The sequence below is a fragment of the Acanthopagrus latus genome, chromosome 15 (genome assembly GCF_904848185.1).
Source record: "Acanthopagrus latus isolate v.2019 chromosome 15, fAcaLat1.1, whole genome shotgun sequence".
In the NCBI taxonomy this organism is placed as follows: Eukaryota; Metazoa; Chordata; class Actinopteri; order Spariformes; family Sparidae; genus Acanthopagrus; species Acanthopagrus latus.
In genome coordinates this window covers 25,986,701-26,013,080 of record NC_051053.1, presented here as the reverse complement: position 1 = coordinate 26,013,080, position 26,380 = coordinate 25,986,701, and the positions used below count along the sequence as shown (strand labels likewise).

General features: G+C 43.4%; 1 protein-coding gene across 1 annotated transcript in view; it reads left to right on the top strand.

The window, feature by feature from the left end:
• Positions 1 to 1,077: 1,077 nt before the first annotated feature.
• Positions 1,078 to 26,380, top strand: part of epas1b (endothelial PAS domain protein 1b) — a 47,291-nt gene continuing 21,988 nt past the window's right edge. The window contains exons 1-2 of the mRNA XM_037122938.1: positions 1,078 to 1,663; positions 22,804 to 22,994. Coding sequence (XP_036978833.1) covers positions 1,638 to 1,663; positions 22,804 to 22,994 — 217 coding nt within the window. The 5' untranslated portion in view covers positions 1,078 to 1,637. The remainder of the gene's footprint in view (positions 1,664 to 22,803; positions 22,995 to 26,380) is intronic.

Here is a 26,380-nt window from a genome sequence, read left to right as displayed (position 1 = left end):
TGCACTACGTAGTTCTGGGGAATACATTTTAATCAGAAGGGAAAGATTTTCATCGAGCGGATAAACAAGCAGAATAAACAAAATCTCTTTGTTTTCACGACTGAATAAACAGAATCAAACAAATTGACCCGAGAGGACGACACAGTTTCCATCTTGAACCCGCCGAGATCCAGAAATTATCGATGTGCTCACAGAGTTTTTGTCTCCTCGGCACGGCTCGGATCTGAACGTGAGACGGGCTTAACATTGCAAAAGGGATGACGGGTTATAAACCTCCAGCGGTGATGTGTAAAGACAGAAGTAATTTGGGATGCGGCCTGTTCGAAGATATTTCATTACTTGATGTTCGTTCCTACGAAAGCTGCTCAGTGGTGCTCTGAAGTTAAACAGGCATGAAAACACCTGGATCGTAAACCAGCTATCATCCGGCTAACTTGACAGGGGATCTTCTCGACTTTTCCAAACGTTTTGGGACGGAATGGCTTAAATTGTGACGGTGAAATGAGTCATTTCGTGGAGGTTGTGACGCTCAAAAGCATGTGTCCACCTTCTAACAGGCGCTTGTTTCACATTCTATCTGATCTGTTGTCGTTTTGTGTCTGTTTGTGACGTGAAACGCAGCGTCACACTTCAGAAAAGTGACAGATTGCCTGCAGGAAGTGGGAGGTGGGTTTAAAAACAAAAAAAACACAGTGTTTACCTGCTAAGCTTGGTGGAGGAGCAGCGTCCGTTTACATTTGGCGGACCCTGCCACCTTCCTGGCATCAAACAGTGCTGTTTGGACCTTATCTTCCTCTGAGAAGGACAGATTGTTTATTCAGTTTATCGTTTTAGATTGAATTTCTTCCTCATGTGACTTTTAAAACCAGAGCTCACGTGCTGAAGTGTTTTCTGTCGGAGGGAACTCCTTTTAAATCAGCTCCTAACTTTTTTTTTATTATTTGAGCGGTAAACAAGCGCAGAGTCATCAAGAGTTTCTTGTAACACACTGACTTCCTCCACAGCTCGCACACCTGTTGCCAGCAGACAGGTAGGTGAGCTGGACGGTAGAGGGGGGTGGAGAGGGAGATGGGGAGGAGGGAAGGGGGCGTGGCTTAGGGGGCGGCTCCCGGCGAGGCTCCCAGCCAATCACAGTGGCCGGTCGGTGGCCAGCGTCTCTCAGGGCTGCCAGCTGAGCAACAGGTCGGACACCGAGCGGAGTTTCCAGAGTTTTCACATCAACAACGGAGGGAAAGTTTTGGAGCAGCGGACGCGTGAGTGTGTGCGTGAGTGTGCGTGTGCGCGCAGCTGAGTCCTCGGCAGCCTGGTGCGGGGTTGTGTCGATTCTTGCGGGTGAGCGGCTGTACGATCCTCGGCAGTGTTCTGAGACTGTACGGCCCCGATCCCCCACCTCCTCCCTCACCTCCTCCTCCTCCTCCTCCTCCTCCTCCTCCAGTCCGGTCCAGTTCCAGTCCGCCTGCTGCTGCTGGTGCTGCTGGTGTTATGGACTGAGTAGTGACATGATCTGTCAGAGCGCTTCCAGAACCAGAACCAGCACGTTTCACTTCTCTCGCCTCTAATAAAGAAAAGAAAAGAAAAGTGGACTTAACTCAGACTACCAGGGGATTACAACACTGTTATCGCGCTTTATAGAGACCATGACGGCCGATAAGGACAAAAAGAGGTGAGTTTTATATTTATATTATATGTTATAATATAATGTGCGACAGGAAACCGTCCCTGACAGTTCGGCTGCTGTGGCTCAGACGGACCTGTTGCTGCAGCGCTGCATGTGACTCGGCCTCAGCCAGAGAGCTCCATGAGAAACAGCTCTGTGTCAGCCTGCATGTGTGCTTTTATTTATTGACTTATTTATTATTTGTGCATAATGCAATGACGAGCACAGGAGTTGAGGTTAGACTCTTGAAAGGTAAGTGGGGGATTTGATTCAGTCTGTCAATGAGGTTAAACTGGTTTTAATTCTTGTTTAATTGAAGATTTTGGGGTCATTTTTTTTTTTTTACATTAAAAGCCTTTAAAGTTGCTTTTTGTGAGTGAAAACACGCAGATTTTATGTGTCAAGCCATAATTCATTTTCCTTTTAAAGGCCTTATCATTAAGATTAAGATTGAAATGTTCCCCTTTCCCTTGTGGGAGAAGTTCACAGGTAACACAGCAGCAGCACAGTGATCTTTACCGGCTGTGTAGTTTTTGAGGATACGTATGAACGTGTGACACTCTTCATGGTCGCTGTGGTTTCCTGCAAACTTTCGACACAGTTTCACACAACACCTCAGCAGAGAGGATGCTAACCAGACAGTCGTGCATCTTTCCAACAATACCTGTGATTGTGTTTTCCCCCCGTTAAACCCCCGTACTCTGAGACGTTCTCAACCTCTGACCTCCTCTGAGAGACGTCGTCACGATCAGGTTATTACGAGGAGCAGAGACTCAGGAAGTTTCTAGAACTTGCAGGTATCTTGTAGTCTTGCGCTCCTTGTTGAGGAGATTGCGGCCCGGTTGGTTCTGCCAGATGTGTTCATGATGCATCAGCGTAAAGTTTGGTCTCTCTGCAGTGAGACGCCAACAAATGAATCTGTGACATCCTCATCACCCAGGATTTATATTTTGATTTACACATGTGTGTCCTCTTTAAAGCACCACCCTGGTTTCTGAGCTCTGTGGTGCTGAGGTCACGGGCCTTATCTTGTGTAATAATGCTTCAACTGGTCCGAGCTTGTCCCGGTCTTGTGTCACCAACAACAGCTGCTTAATCACACCTGTCAAAGAGAGAGAGAAGGAGGGAGAGAGGGGGGAAGATTTAACGTCTTACCTGAGGAGAATCCTTCAATTTATCAGCTCAGATCGCAAAAAACGTGTTTGTTTTTTAATTTAAGTTTGAATCTCAGTCAGCAGACGCCTTCTCGTCTGTCCTCTCTCTCTCTCGTGACTCTCTCTCCCCTCCGAACAACAGCTATCAGATCAAGCGCAGGTATTAAGACATTAGGATAATAAGACAACAGAGAGAGACGCTGGACTGTCTGTCTGTCTGTCGGGGGATGAAAGCAGCAGAGACATTAAGAGACAAGAAAGATGAGCGTTTCCTGTAGCTCGTCCACCGAGAGAGAGGAGCGAGAGAGAGAGAGAGATCGGCCATTTTAGGGAAGGAGACCTGCAAGTGTGTGTGTGTGTGTGTGTCTGACAGGCTGCGTGTGTGTGTGTGGTTGTGTGTTTTCCTCTGTCAGTGTGTGTTTGTCTTTTTATGTCACACAGTAGCAACACTGTCGCTGCTGCTTCCCCCAGAGGTCATAATTGCTCTGATAAGTTGTGTGATTCACGAGCGGCAAACACGGCTGTGTTTATTTCAGATGATTGGGTTTCTTTTTTTACACATGTATGTATTGATAGAACTCGTGTGGGGGGACGAACCGGCCGGCGTGTCCACTTAACGAAGTAGTTCCTGTGCACCTAAATCTGTCCCAGCACAAATATGTTACGCAAGTGATGATACGTCATCTTAAGAGCTGAACAATCGTCTTTGACTGGCTCGTCAAGGAGATAAAACGAATGACTGACAGCAGATAAAGTGTTGGTTTGTCGGGTTCCAACCTAAACATCATTTGCAGATTACTTCCTCATGTAGTTCTTTAATTGTTTGGCCAATAAAACCTGTAAAATAAGTCTTAAAACCCGATCAGACGTCTTTAACGTGCTTGTTAAGACTTCAGACGTGAACCAGAAACAGCAAATCCTCTAATCTGAGATACTGTAACAAGAAAAAAGTGTCTTTCCTTTGACGCAGGGATCAATTGTTTACAAAATCCCAGCTCAGAGTCTTTCTCGTTTAACGGGTCGGTCATCAGCAGTTATGTGGAAGACTTATTCATCTTGTGACTCAGACGCATTACCGTAGACGTGACGTCAAAACGAAGCAGGAAGTTGTCAAAGAAAAGTGAAGGTGTGTGTCGTCGTTGACCTTCTGCAGTCGGTCACATCGTATTCAGAACCTCGAGGAGACGATGAAATCTTCCTCCGAACGAACCGCTGCAACTTTCAGTTTGTTTTAGCAACCGGGAAGCTCTCAGATATCAAAAAATAAACACTCGGCTCGCTTTTTTGTGTCTCAACACAACTCACAGGTGACGGTGAACGTCTTTTGTAAACGAGGGGCGTTAATTGGCGGCAACCAAGAGAGCGTAAGCAGAGCAGGGTGACGAGAGAAAGATTTAACTTATCTGTGACTTTGTCAGAAACTCCCAGCATTTATTCTGGTTACTGAATCTTTAAGAATCTCAGGTCATGTCTGCACGAGGAGATCTAATAAGTTGAAATAAGCGTAACATTCATTACAAGTCGGGTGTGAAAACCTCAGCCTGCTGACTGACTGACGTGCACTTTTCTATCACGAACCCTGCGGCGCTGCGGTCTTTGTTGTGGTTTGTCACAGTTTTATTCAGCTGTTATCACAGTAATCCATCAACAGTGGTGTCGCGTTACGCGTCCGCCACCGTCAACATTTAAAGAGCTTTATTTTGATACCAGAGAGAAAAAAAAAACGCAGAGGCCTCGCTCACATCTTTCAACATGCAGTTCTTCTGGAAACATGTCCAAAGGTCAGAGTCCGGAGCGGCTGCCAGGCAGATATACATTACATCACTGTGGAGAGACCCAACTTTAAATTTCTCTGTTTTAATCCAAAGCCCAACAAATCTTCACTTGACAAGCAGCAAATCCTAAAAACTTCAGAAGCTGAAACCAGCAAATATTTAACTTTTTCTTCTTGACATCTTGTCTTTCGGTCTGCTGATCTGTTTCTCGACTGATCGTTGCGGCTCTAGTCAACAAGGAAAGTGTCTTTTATAGTTGATTTAAAAGATGAATATTCATACGTAACATTTTGCTTTATAAGGAAAGTTATTTAGAAACACTCTGAACCTTACACCCTTAATAATGACTCAGTAGGTGCAAGATAAAACTTTTGCACCGTCGCCTTTGTGACCGTTGACCTGGTGTCATCAGTTATATCATCTTTATCTTAATCAAGACAAAGTGCTTGTTATAAACGGTGATGTGTCCTGAGTTCTCCTTCTGGTTTCAGATCACTGAGAGTCACTAGAGGCTGTAATCAGACCAGGCACCAGATTAAATGTTGTGCTGTGTACATTTCTGCAAACCACGAATATGTTGAATAATTTCGTTAAAGTGACTTCAGCGAACTGTTGAAACAGTCTTGTGATTCCCGTGTCACTCGCTTCCGAAACTAAAATACGCGTACCAAAAATTGAAAATCGTTCGTTGTCACTTTAAGTTGCAATTTTATTCCGTGGTTACGTTCAGGCACCAAACCCACCTGGTTAGCTTTCGGAAAACATCGTCATCACGTGCATTGGCTGGATATTGTCCTGATTCTTTTGGCTTTATTTCCAAAAAACTTCTTGTCGCCACAGTGTTGAAAATCGGTTTCGGCTCCGCCTCCATCGCCTCCACCTCCAGATGTGAGAGTCTGCTCGTGAATATATATTATGAAAGTGACACGTAAGAATATGAAGGTTTCTGTGGTTTGCAGAAACTGTAAGTGTCGACATTTATTCCTGCCGATGAGTGACCTCTTACCTGGAAAACGACAGTATACACCTTTGTGAGGATGTCTTAGTGTCAGAACAAACACACATGCTGATTGACTTCTCACAAACTGTAAACAACAGACGACACAAATCTAAATGATGCAAAACTATTAGTTGAAAACACTGATCCAGATGGAGCTGCTTCATGAGGAACAAGCTGAAGTGCTTAAATGATATTTTGGTTTTTAACATTTTCAGTTTTGCTTCTTCTTCTTCTTCTTCTTCTTCATCTTCTTCTTCTTCTTCTTCTTCTTCTTCTTCTTCTTGTTCTGTTTGCTGCTCCTTTTTAATGTCCCACTCTGTTGTGCTAACTCATGAGAGGGGAGGAGAACAAGCTGCCAGAAACAAGACTGAGAGAACAGAATGGGAGGACAAGAAAGCTGTAAAAGAAGACAGAGCGGTGATAATGAGCTGAACGTAGAGGCGATATAGACCAACATAAATCAATAAGCGGAGACAGAGGAAGCAGCTCTCCGGTGTCGGGAGCGTTCACGCCTGTTAACTCAGCAGTTCACATCATCATCGTCATTGCGGCGCTCTGCAGCGAGCCGAGGCCCGGTTGGCACGGCGCCGTCATGCCTCTTTTGTGTGCTAACCCCTCGGCCTCCGACGCTACCCAAACATCACGCCACTTAGACTGAACCTGCCCTCTCCGAAAAGACAAGAGGAATGCAAGGAGAGGCGGAGAGAGAGAGAGAGAGAGAGAGAGAAGTGGATTTACTGCCTCTCGTAGGCAGAAAAAAAAAAAGCTATTTTTATTTTCAGAAATGGGAAGTGATTAAGTCCATTAAGTCGAGCACCGTGGCACCGCTCGCTGAGAGGTTCTGGCCTGCAGTTTGCTCTTTTCTTCTGTTCTTACAATAAAAATATTACAGCTGTTATTTAGATTTATTGACCAACATGTTGAATATTTTCTCAGTTGACAGATTCGTTGTCTGTGTGACATCCTCAGATTTCTTGTTTTGTGAAGAAATCAGACAATTCTCACATTTAAGAAGATTAATTTTAATCCTTTACAGCTCATCGATTAATCATTGAATCTCTGGAACGTGTTCTTCGGTCTGGCAGCTTTGGGTACTGATTACTAGTCTGCAAGTCTTTTTAGAGGAATTAAGTCCAACTCAAGTCTCAAGTTATTTTGTTTTAAGGATGGCTGCATGAAAAAAAAACATTATCGGTAATTTTAATGATCATGAGTCCTGTTATCCTGTTAAATGTCAGAGATAAAAGAGTTAAATCTCCATCGCGAGTGGATCGGTAGCAAAACACTAAAAGCCACTTGAGTGTGTTTGTCAGTTGTGAATGAGCCTCTTCTCTGTCTTTGTGCGAGGAGCCTCTGCTGTTTGTGTTCTGGGGATTCACAGCTCTGATTCAAAGGGTTTACCCCGAGTGTAAACAAGTGAGAGGAAGGTGACGACAGACAGAACGGGCAGACGAAAGACGCCGAACACAACAAAGATTAAAGAGTGTTGAGCGAGGAGCGAAGATTAGCTGGAGACTGGCGATGCTCGTCATGCAGAGAGGTGATACAGACGCAGATTCAGGATGTTTCCCAGATGTTTTTTGTGGTTTTAATGTGGTATCTCTGAGGTGGATGAACGGCAGGAAGCTGTGCCAAGAGTAAAAGACTTAAAGATTTAGCGGATCCTGCTGCTGCCTGGAGGCTTCAGACCGGCAGATATTTGACACATCGCTGATCGCTGAGAGCACTTAAGGAGCTCAGAGTGGAGAGAGGAGGGCAGCACTGAAGAATTTAAAGGCTGATAAAGTGTTTGAGTTTTTTTTTCTTTTTTTTAGTGATTGCCACTTTCAAGCTAAAGGAAGCAGAAGATTGTTTTTGTGAGATTTTCCCCCTGACAGAAACTTGAGCTACACGCCGCTGCCTGGCTGTAGGATGAGTCTTATAACTGGGTCGTGTTTTCTACAGTGTCTGTTGTTTGTGTTGTCAGCAGGATTGGACTAAAAAAAAATACTATTCTGAGCGGATTTCCTTCAAACTCGGCCTCAGAATAGACCACATTTACTTTTGGTGCTGATCCAGATGAAGGGACGGGTCCAGGATTGTTGATTGAAGGTGTTTTTTGTCTGTGCAGAGAAATGTAAAGTAAAGTAACTCACTTTATAAACAAAACACAGACTCAATTCTGCGTCCTCCTGCTTCCAGAACATGTTTCACTTATTTATTTACACACAGTAAAGCACAGATCAAAAAATAAAAGAACAAGCTCAAAATCTGTCGACTGTACGTCAAAATGTTTGTACTTTTGTCCAAATTTATCCTCGATTTCACACAATTTTGGGTATTTTGAATAAATGAGAACAATAAAATTGGATAAATATTGTTTTCAGCTTTCTAAATCAGCAGTTAAATGACACAAATCTCACCCTCAGAAATGGAGCTGGGTGATTAGAACAATATTGCTATAAATTTGACATATACAGCGATACACCATGTTTATATCTTAATCTCTCAGTGAGATTTTTCCTACATAATCATCAGTGATGTTGATATAATGACGAAGTGAGTAAAGACAAGTAGAACAGTCTGGAAACAACAACACCTCTGACGCATCGTGACATAACAAAATCTAAGATTACGTTTAATCTCATATAACAATAAAGATATAATGTGGTATTGACCGCCCAGATCTAACATGACCTCTCATGTGCACAGCAGCAGATATTAAACCACCTGCTGGTAAACCTGCGGCCCCCGTGGCGTCCGGAGGCCTCGGTCAGCTGCTCATTCGGCCCCCGTCGCCCCCCTGCTGGGTGGGGGAGGAGAGGAGGTGGTCTGGGAAAACCTCTCCTGCATCTTTCCATTGTTATTTTTATCTCATTCGTTCTCACCGACCCACTCCTCCTCCTCCTCCTCCTCCTCCTCCTCCTCCTCCTCCTCCTCCTCCTGTCTTCCCCCTCGTGCTTTCCATCTTTTCTCTTCGCTCATATTATTTCTCTCACGTTCGTCCTCGGCTGCCAGCTGTGCTGTTTGCTTCTCTAACCGCTCGCTTTGTTGTTGTTGTTGTTGTTGTTGTTGTTGTTGTTGTTGTTGTCGTTGTCGTTGTCGTCCTCCCCCCTTTTCTTTCTCTCCACGTTTGAGGTCATCTCGCCCGTCCTAACCCCGGCTCCCCTTTTTTTTTTCTTTTTTTCTCCCCTCCTTCAGAACTCTGTCTCCTCGCCATTTCCTATTTCCCGTCCGCCAGCTCCCCTTCTTCCTCTTCCTCTGCTACCAGAATGGCCAGGTTCCATGTCTGCTGAGCGTCACCTGGCCGAGCTCCAGGTCCGCGAACGCCTCGCTCCTCTATGTGAAGCCGTCCAAGCCGAAACCCCTTTCATTCATGAGCTTTAATCCAGTGAGCTGACATCAACGCTGACGAACTATACAAGAATGTGTGTATTAGTCATTTCAGGGAATATCGTGGGAATACTACACCATTATCTTTTTTTTAAAAATATTTTTACGGAAAAAACAGATGTGACGGGAGAAATCAGCAAGATAGAAGTACGACTGACTTCCTGTCAACAAGCCACTCTATAAAAGTCTTTAAAAATCAAGGAAACTGATTTCCTGAAAATGAGTTTAAGTAAAGTAGACTGACAAAACAGCGCGACTTATAGTCTCCTGACTTTGAGTAAAACTTTTACTCAAAGTCTCAGGACAATTTCCAGTCACATTAATGGCAAGAAAAAAACAATATTCTTCAGGGGAAGTCGACTTTGAGACTTCAGGCCATCAGCAGTTTGGTTCTTGGTAACAAAAACAGATAATTTAAGCCAAAACATGATGTTTTCCTGAACCTGACCAAGTGCTTTTGGTGCCTAAACCTAACGAGAGCATCAGGAAAAACTCACTTTAGACAAACCCGAGCACTGTGGCAAGAGTTCTGACTTTTGTTTGTCCAACGAGTTTTCCTTTCAGTTTGTCCGACCTGTGCATTAGCAGCTTCCCCTCCTCAGCCTTATTTTCAACCTTTTCAGACATTTGAACTTGTTGACTCCGACTCGCAGTTAAATAAAACACATGTAACCTCGTCTCAGAGCTCGAGATGAAACTTGTAAACACTTCTGATCCGTCTTGTCCGTCAGAGTAAACACTGAACCTCAACTTTAATTTTTATTTCCATGCATTTGCACAGCAGTTACTCAACATTGTCAAACTTTTTTTTTTTTTTACTGGACTGTGTGAGAAGCAAAGTGAAATCTGTACCAGACTTACATTCCTTTCTCTGTAAGTCTCTGTAATCCTTTTCTACAGATTACACTTACAGTACTCATTCCTGTTTTCACCTCGCAGTTCAGGACACGAAAAGTGACGAAAGACGGCTTTCTCCTCCTCCACGCTTTCACATCTGTCATCACATCATTTCAGCTCTGTTCCGCTGTACAAAGAAGATAAAACAAACCTGTTTTTATTGCTAGAAAGCACGCAAACTGGATCTTTCCTTCCGTGTTTTTTTGTGTGCAGGGACGGGCGCTTCAGTGCTCCTGCAACCAAAACCAAGAGTGCACATTTTCCCCCCGGAGACGTTTGTTTTTAAAACCTACTGCTATTTTTTTTTTTGTGACGTGTTCGGTGTTCCAAGGTCGTGACATTTAGCGGCCGACCTGTTAACCAAAGGCCCAAAGTTTCCCTCAGATCGCAGCCGGTTAATAAACAGAACAAACGACACCCACACTGACACTTCGGAACCTCAACCCACAGGTGCTTTCTTTAGCCGACCCTAAAAAAACCCGTGAGTCACCTGCCTCCAGCTCGCCTCACCTTTGCTCGACACTTCAGTCACTTCTGCTCCTGTGTATGTTTAAGGGTTCCTCTCTTACTGTCAGTGGTTATTTATCAGCTGCTCATTTAATCATGTAACACTGAGATATAATTTTCTAATGAAGATTACATCTGAACCGACTTTTCACTGTTGAACTGTTAATTTTTCTGGTTCTCTGAGAAACACCGAAAACAAACTTCTGCTGTCCTCCGTCACGCTGGGATGGGATAAAGAGATGGACCATCATATGGTCGTGTGTCCCGTGTTTAAATCTGAGCAGTGTTGTGGCCCGTTTGGTATTCTGGTGGACGGTCCCGGTCCGGTCAGCTGACCTCCATCACACCACCTGTGCTCCCTCTCTCTCCCTCTCTCTGTAGCTCTCGCCCCTCTGTGCCTCTTTCAATCAGCGAGTCTATCCCGACCATCAGCGCAGCATGGGCGGGTTTGTTTGTTTGTGCCAGAATGTGTGTGTTGTGTGTTAGTGTGTGTGTGTAGTTCTCTTTCATGGACTATCTAGAATCATCAGCAATCTCCTGCATCGTTCTTCCCCTGATTGAGTCGAAGTCGGGGCCCCCGTCTGGGATAGCTGTTTGTTCGGGCTGTGTGTGTGTGTGTGTGTGTGTGTGTGTGTGTGTGTGTGTGTGTGTGTGTGTTTGGCTGTGTTTCCAGAACTCTATGTTCCTCAGGATCACAGATTAGCCAGTACTGTATTGTGTTCTGTGTTTGTGTTCGGCCAGGCGCCACAACTACAGGAAGGCCCACTGTAAGCAAGGAAAGGTGTGTGTGTGTGTGTGTGTGTGTGTGTGTGTGTGTGTGTGTGTGTGTGTGTGTGTGTGTGTGTGTCTGTGTGCATTTGTATGTGTCTGCTTGGTCGTGTGTGTGTGTGTGTGTGTGTGTGTGTGTGTGTGTGTGTTGGGTGTGGGCAGACTCCTCGGCCTTTTCTGACCCAGTTTAATTTTCTAAAATGTTTTGTTTTTTGTTGTTTGTTGCGAAAATTAACTTTTTTCTTGATTTAAGTGAGAGTTTTTATTTACAGAAATAGATCAATGTGCATGTTTTTGCACAATGACTGTGTGATCTGACAGAAGCTGCAGTGACTCTTCACTCACTACTTTTTCTGATTCTACATATTGTAGTTTTTTGTTTTAGTAAGATCTTGCAGGCACCTTCCAGTTTTTGTGCTGAGCTGAGCTAAAGACGTCCTGGTCATAATGTTCAGGCTTCAAATCTGTAAATCCGTCTGTCCGTCAGCGAGACAAGAAGCTGATAACAACATTTGCGGTTGTTGAGCAGAACCACGGGGGGTCGTTGTGAATCACCTGCTCTGGCTTCAGCGTCTGTTTCCTATAAGCACCTCTCGGCTTGTTATCACAACAGTCGCACAGACACCCGGGGTTAATGGAGGCCTGTGTTTCTGTGTCTGTCTGTGTGTTTATGTGTGCATGCATGTTGCAAATGGAAAGAATTGAAAAAAAAAAAAAAAACACGACTGCTGAGCTAAACAGAACACAAAATAACAAAAGTGTGTAAAGAGGACCGCGTCTCCTCCAACTTCATGCTACCTGCACTTGTTTAGTTGAAGGTGTCAACATGCTGACTTAACCGACTTGAAAATGTGTCGGCGCAGCAGTATAGTTCAGTCAGTGTAGAACATGAGCAGAGTAAATCACTCTGTTTATTTTCCTCCAAAACAATTTCCCATTAATTTAATTTAATCAACAAGTTACAGGATGAGTAAACAATATGGATCGCTTCTCCAGATCGTCCCAAAAAGACTGAAACATTTAAGGAAAAAAGTTTTAATGAGGCAGATTTTTTATGTTTTCAAAATGTTATGCTCACTAACACATATTTAACATTCCTCTGTAGCATCAACCTTCACACTATACTGTAGGTTTTAACACATTTAAATAAAATAAATAGTTTAGTTTGCATTCAGAACCAGCAGATCAGGAAAGATGCCATATCTACTGAGCATCTTTCAACACTCTCCCCAGCCACGGTCGCTTCATCCTGCAGAAGAAAGAAAAAGAAACCTAACATATCTGCTACTGTATCACCAAACTACAGGACAGCTTCTAAACTACAACTTGCATTTCACTGTACAACCATGTGTTGTAAACTGAGACTTAGATTAACATGTGGCCAATTTTCTTGCGTGAGTAAGATAGTTTAAATAATCCCGAGCAACACAAACTGCATCTCCTGTGTTTGTACGCAGATGGGAAACAGATGAAGCTCTGTGCGGCGCAGACGGAGAGCGCTGCAGGGGGAAATCTGTATTAACAGTCTCATTACTGCCAGCAGAGAGAGGAACAGACACAATATGTCTGAGAGCAGCAGCTCTGTCCTCCCTTTATTGTTTTTGTTTGGTTGGTCGTTTTAAAGATTTGAACTCGGAGCTGAGCGTGTGCTCCTCGCTTCCCCCCCTCGGGCTCCAGTTTGGATGCACCGGCTGACAAGTTAATCACAGGGAGAGGAAAGAGCAGTGATTGAAAAAGCTGGAGGGTGTGAAAGTGGATGAGCGACGAGGGCGGGAGGAAAGCTGCTGTCACGCTGTCGTCACTCTGAAACTGACAAAAGGAAAGTCAGTTTGTTTCTGCCCAGGTGCTAATTGAAGAGCGCTGCAGGGAGGAAAAACTCTCTGATCTGCAGCAGCCGGTTGTTTTAGGACCATCGTTTTGATTTATGGTCGTGGTTCTGGATCTGGGTGGTTATTGTTATTATTAGACTTCAGCGAATGTCACAAAAACACCACACTGGAACCGCAAATGGTGATTTAATTATATGTACAGTGTGAAAATGTGTTTAATGTGTATCCAGCTTTAACTGCGCTGCTTCTAAGATGACGCGACAGTAAGTGAAGTCTTCTGGGGTGATGATTAAAAGATGACTTAAAGAGTTTTCTTCTAACGAGGGGAAAATATCGGCAGTACGTCAAATCCAATATTTCCATAAATTCAACAAAGGCCAATCTAGGACTGTTAACAAGCGACATGATGCAGTTTACAGTAAAGAAAATAAATAAAACATAAACTGACTGAGTTGTCTGTCCGTCAAAGTCCAAGGCCACTAGATAAAAATTCTGGTTGTTGGCCTGCTTGATTTTTCCTAACATCAGTGTTTTGTTTTTTTCTTTTTCTCCGATTGCCGATAAGAAGAGTTTGGCCGACGACGCCGTCTGATTGGTTTCACAACACTGCTTGTTCTGAATGTTGATCGAATATCAGTTTTCAGTCTCCTTTGTTGCTGATAATCAGTCAGTTCCTTGTTTTGACTCGTCTTCAGTAACGGTGTCGGTTCGTTTCACTGATCTTGTCTGCGAACAAAGACTCACTGTGACAATATTATGCGGCGCTAAGTATCATCTTCAACCCCAAAACCTTTGTGTCAACACTGCTGCACATTCTGTGTGCGTCAGCCTGTGTTTGCGTGTGTGTGTGTGTGGCCTCTTACCTCATGTGTGCTAACTGGCTTTGTGACTGTCTGTGGTTTAGAGTGACATCGTTATTTCTATCGCGGAGCTCTCAGAATGCAGGTATGTGTTTTCTGCCTGTCCGTCTGTTTATCAGCTGAAGCATTTTCACACTCCAGATATTGTAATCTTTGTTATTCGCGTGAGAGCTGGCGCAGCGTAAGGAAACTGTGTCGGCCTCCCTCTCTCTCTCTCTCTCTCTCTCTGTGACAGTTTGACAGACATGTCAAGCCTTTACTACTAGACGAAGAATCTTTATTTGATCACATACAGTGGACCACATCGTGATACTCGTACTCTTCGTTACCCGGAGGAGAAGCTACAGGATTCGAACACAGGACTTTCTTTCTGTGAGGCAGCAGTGAAACCACCGCCACACGTAATGACACACACACATCGCTGTTGTGCTCAGCGGCTGAGCGGTCAGAGCCCGTTTATACACTCGACCACGAGAACGTGATTTGAATCCTGATTGTTGTGCAGTGAAAGGCAGGCTGAATCTCCAGCAACGTGCTCTTCAGCATTCACGCTGCATTTTTTGGCATCTATACGTTGGATGAAGTTCTCAAATCCTTTCACAGACACTTGACTCAAGTCTAAAACAAGTCCCGAGTCAGAGAGAAGTTTAGTGACTCGAGTCCTTAGTTACAGCAAGACAAATCACAGATACTACATATTCATTTGAATAGATGTAATGCAAACAAATAACTTTTAATCTCCTTTCTTTTCATGTCAGTATTAAACAGTCATTAGCCCCTTTTAGATAGAAGGAGTGGCACATTTGCAGCAAGGTAAAGGTGCAATGTGCCACCTTGTCTTTCTAAAAGGAGGTGTAATATTTTCTTTTCCAAAAAGCCGCCACTGAGGTCGGTGTAAACATGTGACGTGACGTGAAGCAGGAAGTTGGGCGTGAACAGTGAAGCAGGTCGAATTTGTCTTCAAAATAAGAACTTTACATTGCACCCCATTGGAGTTTAGAGCTGGGTTCTTAGCGGGGGGCTTTTAATTTGAAAGTAGCGACCGTTAGTAGCTTCCTGCTACAACAACAAGCGGACAGTGAAGACAGCTACAGAGACCGAGGAGACGCTGCAGCTCCTGGATCTCAGCAGCTGTCCAGCTGCTCATCTTGACGTCTGCAGGTGAAGTGATGGACTGACTGCTGTGATCAGCTGCTTCCTGGTTTTAAAACTCCCCGGCTGCCAGATTGGCGGCTTGCTGCCCAGTATAAAAACAGCTACTGTGTCTCCAGTCGAGGGATGTCATGAGTCGAGTCCCAGAACAGCGACTTCCTCAGCAGCAGATCAACAGTTTCTCAAAACACGTTAATAAGTTGCAGATGGAGTAAATGTAGAGAAACACAAAGTAAAATGTAGCCGATTAAATTGTCCCCGGTGGTCAACAGGAAGCTTTATGGCTGCCAACCTGACGGTCATCCCTCTGTTATTATAATAATTGTTCCATTACAAAAGGTTAAGAGGAGAACTGTCTACTCAGCAGAACTGTGAAACACGAGCAGTCGGCAGTTTAATTCACAAGCGGCTGTAACTGAAGTGTTCATTGGGATGTCGTGGATTAAAAACAGCAGTGTGAAGTAGCAGATCAATAAACACTCGAGTAAAATACCTCAGAATTGTCAAAAGTCCAGCCCTGGAGTACTTCACAGCGCCGCCGTCCATCCAGCGGTTATAAATATCTCAGTCTGAGCCTCCAGCAGTGGAGCGAGCCTCGGCATTTTTTAGGGCTACGCGTGCAATGTGTGCGTGATGAGTGCGGGACGATGAAAATAGCCGGCGGGCCTCATCGCCGCGGCTCAGGTTTCTATTCTGACGCGTCTAAAAGCGGCGTCGAGATGTTGCCAGCGAATCAGAGCAGAACAAAGAATGTTATCTCTGCTTTTTACAACATTTGCTGGCGAGGACAGAAAGCAGGGCCGTGATTCATGTGATGTTTTCATTTCACTTCGGTGTTTGATGTCCGTCAGTTCTCGTAGGTCAGTATGTGGATTCTAATTATATTACTCAGTCGTGTTGACATCGCGTGCGTGTGTGTCTTTGTGTTTTAATGACACGGTTGGCTGGCGAGCGGCGTGTCAGGCTGCAGTGACAGAAACTGTCCGTCGAGGTATGTTCCACCTCTGACTTGTTTGTTTTTCCTTCATGTGTCTCAGTTTCAAGCTCGAGGGCAAAAGGATGAATCCAGGAGGATTTTCTGCCAATCGCAGCGGAGAACACGAGGGACAAAGTGTGTGTGTGTGTGTGTGTGTGTGTGTGACCTCATCCATCATCACATGATGCTGTTGTCACAGGCAGTGTTTGTGTGTTTGTGTGTGTGCGTCGGTCACACATCTGTAATTGGCCGCAGTTGAAATGTTGTGTCATGAGGCCGGAGTGTGTGTGTGTGTGTGTGTGTGTGTGTGTGTGTGTGTGTGTGTGTGTGTGTGTGTGTGCGTGAGAAACTTAATCCCACTATTGGCAAACTATTTATGAATGAGTGTTGCTTTTATAGCGCTAACGTGCGGCACGTTACTGACTCGGCTGGCAGACAGAAAACTTCGCTTGGCGCTCAAATTTACAGAATCAGACTTTTTTTAAACTTGTGTTTTCTCCGCCTCTGTCTGAAACCTGAAAACAACCACAAGAATCCAAATTTGACCCAGAAACACTGATCTTGTTGCTACAGTATGAAAAGGCAGAGCAATTATTAATCCGGTTGAATTTATAACTATGGCGTCAGCTGCTGATCTCGTTGAAAGAGAGCCGGTTTTGAAGTCCTGGTTATCAGAGGAAACACATCGACCTGACCAGACCTGTCGTCCGTTCACTCTTGTTTCACCTCAGTTTTCTATCGCTCTCCGTCTTCACCTCCTTTGCCTTTTGATAATAATTAAAAACAGGTCAGTCACAGATTGATAGCTTATAAAATATTCTGGATACAGCTCGCCCAGCATAATCTACGTCTCTGTGAGCCCCGATGATTATAAATCGATTTGAGAAGACGTAATTTCTGTTTTTACTGTGAAGCTCCGGAAATATTTTGTGGACGACAGAACTTCACCTGAATAGATGATGACTTTTTACTTGATTGATTGATTTTCCTTGTCATCCTGTAGGGCTGCGCAATATCGTTCAAAAACAGTCATGACAAGCATCACAGTTTCCAGTCTCGCTGAGAAAATTGATCAAAAACGTGACATTTGTTGGCGTCCGTGTCACTCGTACCTGTTTTCTTACATCTGAGCGTCTCTGCAGCTTTACAGCACTTTATTATAATTCCGTCTAATCAAACATTTGACCATTTATTTAAAAACCTGCTGCCTCTGTGATGTTACACTTCCCATTATGCTGCTGAATCATCTCACACGTGCTGACCTAAATACTGAACACACAAAGGTGAAACCCTTCGTGATCTCGCTGCAGTAATCCGATCAAAACGCCCTTCGCCAGGTGACGATAATGACTCTCTGAATCACTTCACGTCACGTCATCACACGCTCGCCAGCCTCCCTCCCTCCCTCAGCTCGGCCTTAAATGACCCGTTTAAACAAACGCATGACAAATCCGACAAAAAAGCCTTTCAAGTGTTTTTTTGGGATGTTTGATACGTATCCAACTCCTCTCAGGATGAGTCGAGTGACTGACAGAAGAGGTAATTGGCTGAACTCAGATAGTTACTGTATTTTCCACATGGCTTGATTGCATGAACTCGGTGCCCTCCGCCTGCAGGCTGCAGCGCCCGAATACGCTTCTGCATGTAAGTTTGTTCACGCAGCACTTTTCTATGAGACATAACAATCTGTGTGACAATAAAAACAGCTGAAGAGTGCAAAAAGGCTGAACAAAAGGCACGTCCGAACAGGTACGGCAGGCCGTGGGCGTCCGCAGATCTGAAGTCGAGTAACAGTTTGTTCCAAAAGATCGGGAGCGACAAGCCGAGAGCCGTGCAGCAAACAAGCAAACAAACAAACGTCCTCAGTGACCTGTCGCTGCTCAGAGACGAAGGTTGTTAACCTCTGAAAAGGATCACAAGAGTCCCATGGATTCTGGTTTTGACGTGTTTTGTATTGTTGATCAATCACTAGATTTAAAATCGTGATGCATCAGTCCGGAGGTGGCTGAGGAGAGAGGAGACGGAAGAGGCTGTGGGTCAGTCGGTGGTTGTTGTAGGATGTAGGTCGGACGTAGAAGCTGATTTCCAACTCAAATGAGCTGTCAATCAAACGGCCGCCATCCCAGGATCTCTGATGTGGAGGGATGATGGAGTCTGCTGTGACACATAAAAGCATGAAAAATGTTCCACTATCTCCGTTTGTTTCTCACCATTTTCTCACATCGTGAAATACTGCGTTTTGGACTAAACACGTTACTGAAATGGGTCTAAAACTTTGCACAGCACTTGTTTGTTGGCTTGTTTGTTTGTTGTTTGTACGTTGCTGATGTGGTTTTATCTTGAAATGGTTTCCCTGATAGACTAACGAGAAGCAGCGCAGCTTTAACAGGTTTTAGCAGCATTTATTTGACATTGTGATGGAGGATTTGTCGCTCTGAGGATCAGGATTTGTGTCCTGATTTACCAGGAATGAGGTGGAAATTAGCCTTAGCTGAGTAAGTAGAGGAAAAGGAAAGAGTGAGAGTAAAAAAAAAAGAAACCAAATATTGAAGTAGGTAAAAAGTAAAAGAGCAGAGCGCGGACACCTTAAATGGACTCGATGAGCTCTGAACTCTGCGGCGTGTTGAGAGGTCAGCGAGTCCATCGGCGCTGCGACTGCCATTGTTTTATATCCTGAACTAGTCGGCTTGGACCTGCAGCAACAATGGGTCCAGACAATGAAAGCGTGGCACTGCAAACACACACACACAGACACAGACACACACACACACATATAGAAGCTGGTTGAGGTTCCAGTTGACTTGATGGAGTGGGAGCAGTCAGCGAGCGGCTGTCCGCTGGCTCATCAGTAATGAGGGTTTTGGGTGATTTTCAGTCGAGGTTAATGAGTTTAAACCTCAGAGAGACGAGCAGGGAGACAAACTGATGGGACATCCACTAGATGAGATAAGATAATGGTGCTTCTGTGCTCGGCCTTTCCTGTTAACTGTGGCCCATCTTCTCCGTAATGTGTGTTTGCATGTTTGATTGTGTCTTTTTTTTTTTTTATCTGTGTCTCTGGGTCTGGATCACAGCCAGACGGGAGGTGAAAAGAAGTGATTTTACATTTTTAACATCCAACTCTGATGCTGTTGTTGATGTGAAGCAGATGATTTTCACCTGTTTCATTATCAAGACGCTCCGGGCACAAAGTGTGGGAGCATTTATGGGACAGTTCACAAAATCAGAAAACACATCTTTATTTTTTTTTTCTTCTTGATTGCTTTTGTGTGAGTTGCAGGGTTTTGGAGATATCGGACGTGCAGATGTTTGTCTCAAAGCGCCAAAAACACATTTGTTAAAAGATGAACTCCAGACCTTGTTGTGAGCAGCTTCATGTAGGAACACACAGATTCTCCTGGTTTTTTTTTAAGTGATTCATTCTGGGAAGTAACTGAGTCCTTGAATATCTAAATATCTGAAAATGTGTAAAAATATTGCCGTGCAGTGAGAATATTTCAGCTTGTTTCCTTTTCAAAACTAAATTAATTGTTTTCCTGGTTTTAGAAACTGAAATTGAAGTCATTTTGTTTGATAAAATATTAAAATATTTAGTAAAATATTACTTGTATTGGTGATTTGAAGGTTATTTAATGAGACCTGATGTTGTTGACGGGACTGTAAAGGTGAGTCCAGACTGTTTTCAGAGGAAACCTACAGAAACACATCAGGATAATCGTGACGACTTTGTTGGATTGAATGAAAAATAAAGAAACGTTGACTGCTAACGTGATATCCTGGCAGTGACTTGGACTTGAAGTGACATTTTCTGGCATTCGACTTCCAACAATTTCTAATTTTATTACAATATAAGCAGTGATTTGTCTTCTTGTCTCTCCTCGGTGTCTCTTCAGTTTAAATCTTTTTTCTTATCTTTGTGGTTTGAAGTCGCAGCCACAGGTTTGACCTTGGTCGTGTTGCTGCACATTGTTTCCGTTATACTCCGTGTTTTTCTTGCACTATTGTTATTTTTCCTCCTCCAAACCTGCATGTTGCGGGTTTGCTGCGCCGTGATAAAACCGTATCGTGTCACCGCAGAGGGAAGGCATCTGAAGTTCAGCAGAGCAGAGCCACACTTCATCTGTTGTGGTCTGGGAAGATATCGTTGTCATAGAGCCTGCAGACAGATCAGAAGCTCTTTGTTCAGATGTTTCTGACATTAAACTGATAAGGTTTTATTCTTTCATATGTTCAGCATGTGTTAAACCCCCCCGACATGCTCGCTTTGGCTCTGTGAAGGACGGCGTTCGTTTAAAGGCGGGTTGCAAACTCTTTAATCCTCCTCGCGGGACTCGTGAAGTCTTTACGACGGCTGCAGCTGCTCTCTCAGCTAACTGGCAATCTGTTAACACGTCCTTGGTTTTTACGTCTGCGTGACAGAAAAATGGCCCTTAAGTTACTTCTGAGGTCCTTGGAAACAAAATGTGACAACAGAAGAAATGTTCAAAATGTTTCCGTCTTGGGACTGATAATAAATCTTGCTGCTGTTTTGCACATTGTGTGAAAAACCCCCTCTGGATAAGTTGAATTAGTTCTAACTGGCACTGATAAAAGATTTAGCGCTGTAGCTTTTATTCCCCAGTTCCCGACTCAAAACTGCATCTTGTCAAGACTTTTAACCAACTTTTAGGAGCTCCTACAAACTGAATCTTTGGGGACGCCTGGTAAAGAAAGAGTGATGTGTTGGTGATGTTTTGGTCTGTAAGTCGTCTCTCCAGCTGAGTTTGTGGTGAAGTGTTTGTCGCCGCTCACCAGAGCAACAACACAAGCATCAGGACAAACTGAGGAAACAAAAACACAAAGAAATGTAAACTTGCATCATGAAGAAACACATTTTTGTTTGTCTTGCTCTCGACACACTCTGCTCTTGGTCACCTGCACATCGAATCCCAAAAGCAGCTTCGATTCACTGATGCCCACATTTATTCTCAGCTCACCTGAACTTCACTCTCTTCTTTAAAAGAAACTTAAAGTCTCAGAGTAAATACGAAAGACAGTGACAGACCGGCCAGGCTGTAAGTGGTGATACAACAACACAACACTAGTTCACTCACCTCCAGCTTCAACACTGTTTGCTGCTGCTCTGATTAAAAGGCTGTGGTGTCTTTAATTCTCTGTTCTCTGCATATAAATCTGAATATTGCTATGCGGGAATCCCCCTCAGACAGCACACAGAGGCCGCAGCGGTGTGAAGGTATAAATGTGAGTGTTAGACAGAACACAGAGAAACCAGAAGTCCATGTGCGATGTCCTAATATGGTTTGTTGGGCTGCGTTCTTGGACCCGAGGCCGAACCTCTGGACCGCCGGTCCGTTGGATGTTTGGCTTCAACATCTGACTTAGTCAAGTTGTGTTGCACCGAGCCAGAAAAATAAATTATATTCTCAGAAGATCATGCACAGTTCTGGATTTGGGCGTCCTGTCGGTCAAAGCTGATTTTGGGCACCTTGTTCATCATCATCTGTTAGAAATTATTATCCTCATATGAAGCATCTGTGAAACACTGTGATTGATGCCTGGACTCCAAACATGCAGCTTCTTCTTCTGTTTGCTAAATTAATTATATTTTGCCCAATCAAAAAGCTTACATACAAAAACAGTAAGGATAATCTTGAAATTACCTTGAAATATAATTACTTTTATTTGGATAACAGCATGTTTTTGTTTCCTGAATAAAATGTATTAGTAGTATTTTGGCTTTATGTTGATAATGTTGATATCAGAGCGGTTTGTTTTTAGGGCTTGGACAGTAGAGATGTCACTGAAACAGCAGCACACGTGGCTGAACGTCGTATCCAGGCTGAAGTAAATGGATTAAATCAAAAAACGAACTTATTTACAACTTATTTTGTGTTTCATCGTCACTTGAATTTTTTTTTTCTGTTTTTCTTTATTTGTGAGAAAAATGTGCAGAACTTTTGATTCACTGTCTGTCTTGTCCGTGTCGGGTTTGTTTTAAGATAATAACAAAACTATTCTTTTTATTGTCAGTATAATGTGACAGACGAAGGACAGTTTGTCCACATGAAGCAGCTGTTTCTGTAGTCTGACACGCATCTTAAAAGGTTTCAAGGATTATGATTTGTTTAAGTTTATTCTTCAATAAAGGAAATTAAATTGGCGTCAAGTGCAAGAGAATTAAAGAAAACATGACGATACATTTTACTGTTTGATACGATACAACTCAAGTTTAGGACGCTGTGGTTCTTAGTTTGCAGGCATCAAATTCAGTCTGTTCTCCCAAAACAGAAAAAATAAAAGACGTGTAAGTAAGTTTATGATTGTGTTGTGTTGTTGTTATTCCACAGCGTCTTGACTTTGTCAGCGTTATAAAACGAATGCCTCCATATCGCCAACAGGCTCAGATATGTTTCAAGATTAGTGACCGAGAATATACGAGTGTGCTTCATGTGATATTTCTCAGGAATATTTGGCAAATGTCTCGCTGAAGTTAGTATCTTAATTAACAGCGACTTCTGTGTCTTTATTCTGAAAAAGCATATTGTGTTCTGACTTGTGAGTGAACTTCCCGTGAAACCGAACAGTCACATGAAGATTTATGATCTTGAGATCTGAACGCTGCAGTTTGCCGGCAGCAGTTTGTACAAATGTCGAACAACAAACGGAGAAATCTGAAGTGTAACGATCAACACAGCTGCTGCCAGTGAACCGACAGCGAGTTTATCAGGAAACATTAAAAAACTGATTTCCAGTGAAAACATCAACCTATAAAGGCATAAAGTGAAATGACTCATTAAACAATCAGCTGGTGAAGGTGAAGGTGTGACCGTCCTGCTGTCGGTGTGTTTCTGTGCAGGAGCAGCTCAGAGCGTCGGAAGGAGAAGTCTCGGGATGCGGCTCGCTGCCGGCGCAGCAAAGAGACGGAGGTCTTCTACGACCTCGCCCACCAGCTGCCGTTACCCCACAGCGTCAGCTCTCACCTGGACAAGGCCTCCATCATGAGGCTGGCCATCAGCTTCCTGCGCACACGCAAGCTGCTCGCCACAGGTGAGGAGGACACCTGAGATGTTGTCTCGATGGATCCATGATGTGTGTGCGTTTGTGTTTGTGTGTGTGTTTGTGTGTTGGCAGGTAGGCCTGTGACTAATCGTCCAGTTAAGTAGGAAGGTATTTGTTGGATCGGTTCTGTTCACTCCTTCCTTTCGTCTGATTTAAAATTAGAAGCCCCGAAGGAAGCTTGACAAAAAAAACAACCCAAAAAAAAAAAAAGAAAAAAGACAGACCTATTGTTCTGGAATTCCTTCGCTGTGTCTCGCTGTGAGATCAGAGACGGACTCAACCAGTCATGAAAGGAGAGTTTCAAATGCAGAGAGTCGTGTGTACGTAGGGAGTAAAGAAACCGTTTGTAGATTTATTTTACACGAAGGAAAACTTTGTCACGGTTCATTCAAAGTACTTTATTTTATCAACACATAGTTCAACCAAAACTGTAACTGGTTAACCAGCTCTGCAGCTCTTTTATTCTAATTATTTACAGAATTATGAACAGCAACAACAAAAACTCGTCACAATTCAGGTTTTTATAAAATCGGTTTGAAAAATCTTGAGATAGAAACGTTTAAACGTCACAGGAATTAATGCTTCTCACAAAAAGTGGCTCCACACCAACAACAATGAAAAGCAAAACAATTATAACAACATTATGACTTGTTCTCATACGTCCGTGTGACTTCATCCTCATGTAACGTGAAGAAACACTGGAAATGTTTTCGTAACATTTAAAAAAAATCAGGTTCGGTGGCGCTGAACAGTAATCAGCCGCACAACAAAGCCATTGTGTCGGAGTCGGCGCACGTTGTGACTAATACGAGACCTTAACCTTATCCATAAATCTAAATCTTTATTCTTTTATTAACGGCCCTACTTATCCTGTTTTTATAAACTGCTTTGCATTGTCTGATGGGGAAGCGGTGATGTATACAACCAAAGCTTCCTTAAACAGTGGCGACTGCCGCTTCCTATTTCTGTGTCATCAATCATAAAAAGAATTCATCACTTTTAATAACTCCTTTATATTTATAGCGCTCGCGTTAAGGTCGACGGTCCGACTTTATTTATAGAGTCTGTCGAGCCGTGAACTTAAATTATCTCGATTGTTTCCAACAGTGAGAAATCTGTTGTTTTAATGGAGCTGCGACACCTTACAGGTAACACATCAGAGGACCTCGCCTGCCAACGTCTGCGCCTCAGAGCTACTTACATTCTTACGTTGTCAAATTACATAATATGTGTGAAAGATCTTAATCGCCTGGTAGGAATCACAGATGCAAAGAATTAGAAATGTGGAATGTTGTAAAGTGTCGCTACACAATATAGAAATTCATATTTACTGTAAAATGAAGAAGCAAGGATGCAAAGACGGCTGGATCGTTTCCTTTTCCCTCGCAGAAGATCAACTCACGACAAATAAATGAGTTGATTGATTAATTTAGTGACGTGAGCAGATGAGTCGTGAGCTGCGGCCTCTCCGCTCTTCTTTAGTTTATAAAAGTTCCTTATTTGTAACTCTCGGACAAATTAAAAACCTTTAACGACCAACACACATCTGGAGGACTGTATCAAAATATGGAGGAGTAAATTTATGTCATATAAACTCGTACTTATTAATTGATTGTTTATTTTTGTCTACAAACAGAATGAGACTCAACATAACTGTCAGAAAGTTTTTGTAGTAACTGAATGTTTTTGACTTATTAATATGTATGTTGAGTTATTATTTTTGGGTATTCTACCTCACCTGAACATATATTTGACTTTTATTAACTTTTTTCCTAAAGTTTATTTTGTTTTATATTAACAAAAATTGCATATAAATTGCACTTTAAACTTAAAATGAACACCTGTATGTGATTACACAAGTTTTTTCTTCAGTTAAGGGGTCAAATTCCAAAAAAACTGTTACGCAGATAGTTTCAGTTTCATGTTCCAACATTTTGAGATATAAGCCTCAGCTGTCGTCCTCACAGAGTGAAGGTAGATTATTGTTGTGGTTGTAATAATCATGATTATAATAATAATAATAATCCACAGTGTTTGTGATCTGGGTTAGCTCACCCTTCCTAGAAATTTTAGAGTGATAAAAATAGTGGGAAGGACGACAGAAGAGGGAAATGAGAGAGAAAGAGGTGAGGAGGAGGAGGAGGAGGAGGAGGGTGATACAAGAGGGAGAGGGAGGGAGGAGCAGTGGAGGTAATGAGGGTAGGAAGGCGAGTGGTGAGAGGGGAGGCGAGGACAGGGAGATCCACGAGATCCAGCGGCAGATATCCAGCGTTATCAGTCGGGTCTGATTGCTCTGTGATGGCAGCGTGAGATTGCAGAGGAAGCGAGGAGCTCTGCCCATCGTTGGGCTGCTGCTGGCTTTACCCCTCGCTAGCCATAACACCCGTCTGCCGTGGCGCCAAACATGTTTGCATGCGCGCTCGCAAACACACACTCCTACAGACACGAGCGTACTGTATAGGCACCGAGCAGGCACATATGCAAACCCGTCATGTTACATAAGAAGGAACGAGATGTTCTGATGGGGAAGTAAAGCTGATTTGGAATGTGTCCAGTGGTTTTTTTCTCCCCTCCTCTGGTTGGTGGGTGCAAAGTTTGACTTGACTCACACACAACATCGATTATTCTCATTTTTAAGGGAGAAATCAGTTGAATCTGTGTCCTCGAAACTAGAGAAATGCAGCTCTAGCCTAGACAAACTCAAGATGTTGGATATTGACAGATTTAATCTCGTTCAGTGAAACCAGGTTAAAACACAATGCTGTGATTTTAGGGAGGGAAAAGTTTCAGGTGTGTTCAGTGTTACGTCACTGTTACATCACCACTTTAAGCACTGTTTAGTTAATGAGAAGAGAAAGATCTTCGCTGGCTGAATAAAGGACAATTTCATACTGTTCTACTTTGTTTTATATGTGGCGGACCCTGCCACCTTTTCCAGCTTTAAACTGTGTTCTGGGATCTTATTTTTCTCTGAGAATGGCTTGTTTTACGTTTGTATTATTAACTTGTTATGATTCAAAAACCACACAGTTGTCCTTTTAACTGCACTCCAGGTAATGAAGCTAAAACAGTACGTGTGATACATGTGATAATGTGTTTTAATGACCTCAATCTGTTGAAATATCCAGAGTCGACACAGTTTTTAACCCTCTGCTTTAGCAAGTTGGTGGAGCTTTAACTTTCTGGAGGATAAAGGAGGTGAAATTCTCAGATAGAAAACCTGAAATGTGAGTCTTTAATAACCGAGGAGCACTTCAGAGAGCGGATGACGTTAACACGGTTTCCTCTGACGGGGTTCGTTCGGCGCTACACGCCCTGAAGTTCGTCTCTCTCAAGTCCTCAGTCTGAAACAGCTCTGAGAGAGCAGGCACCGG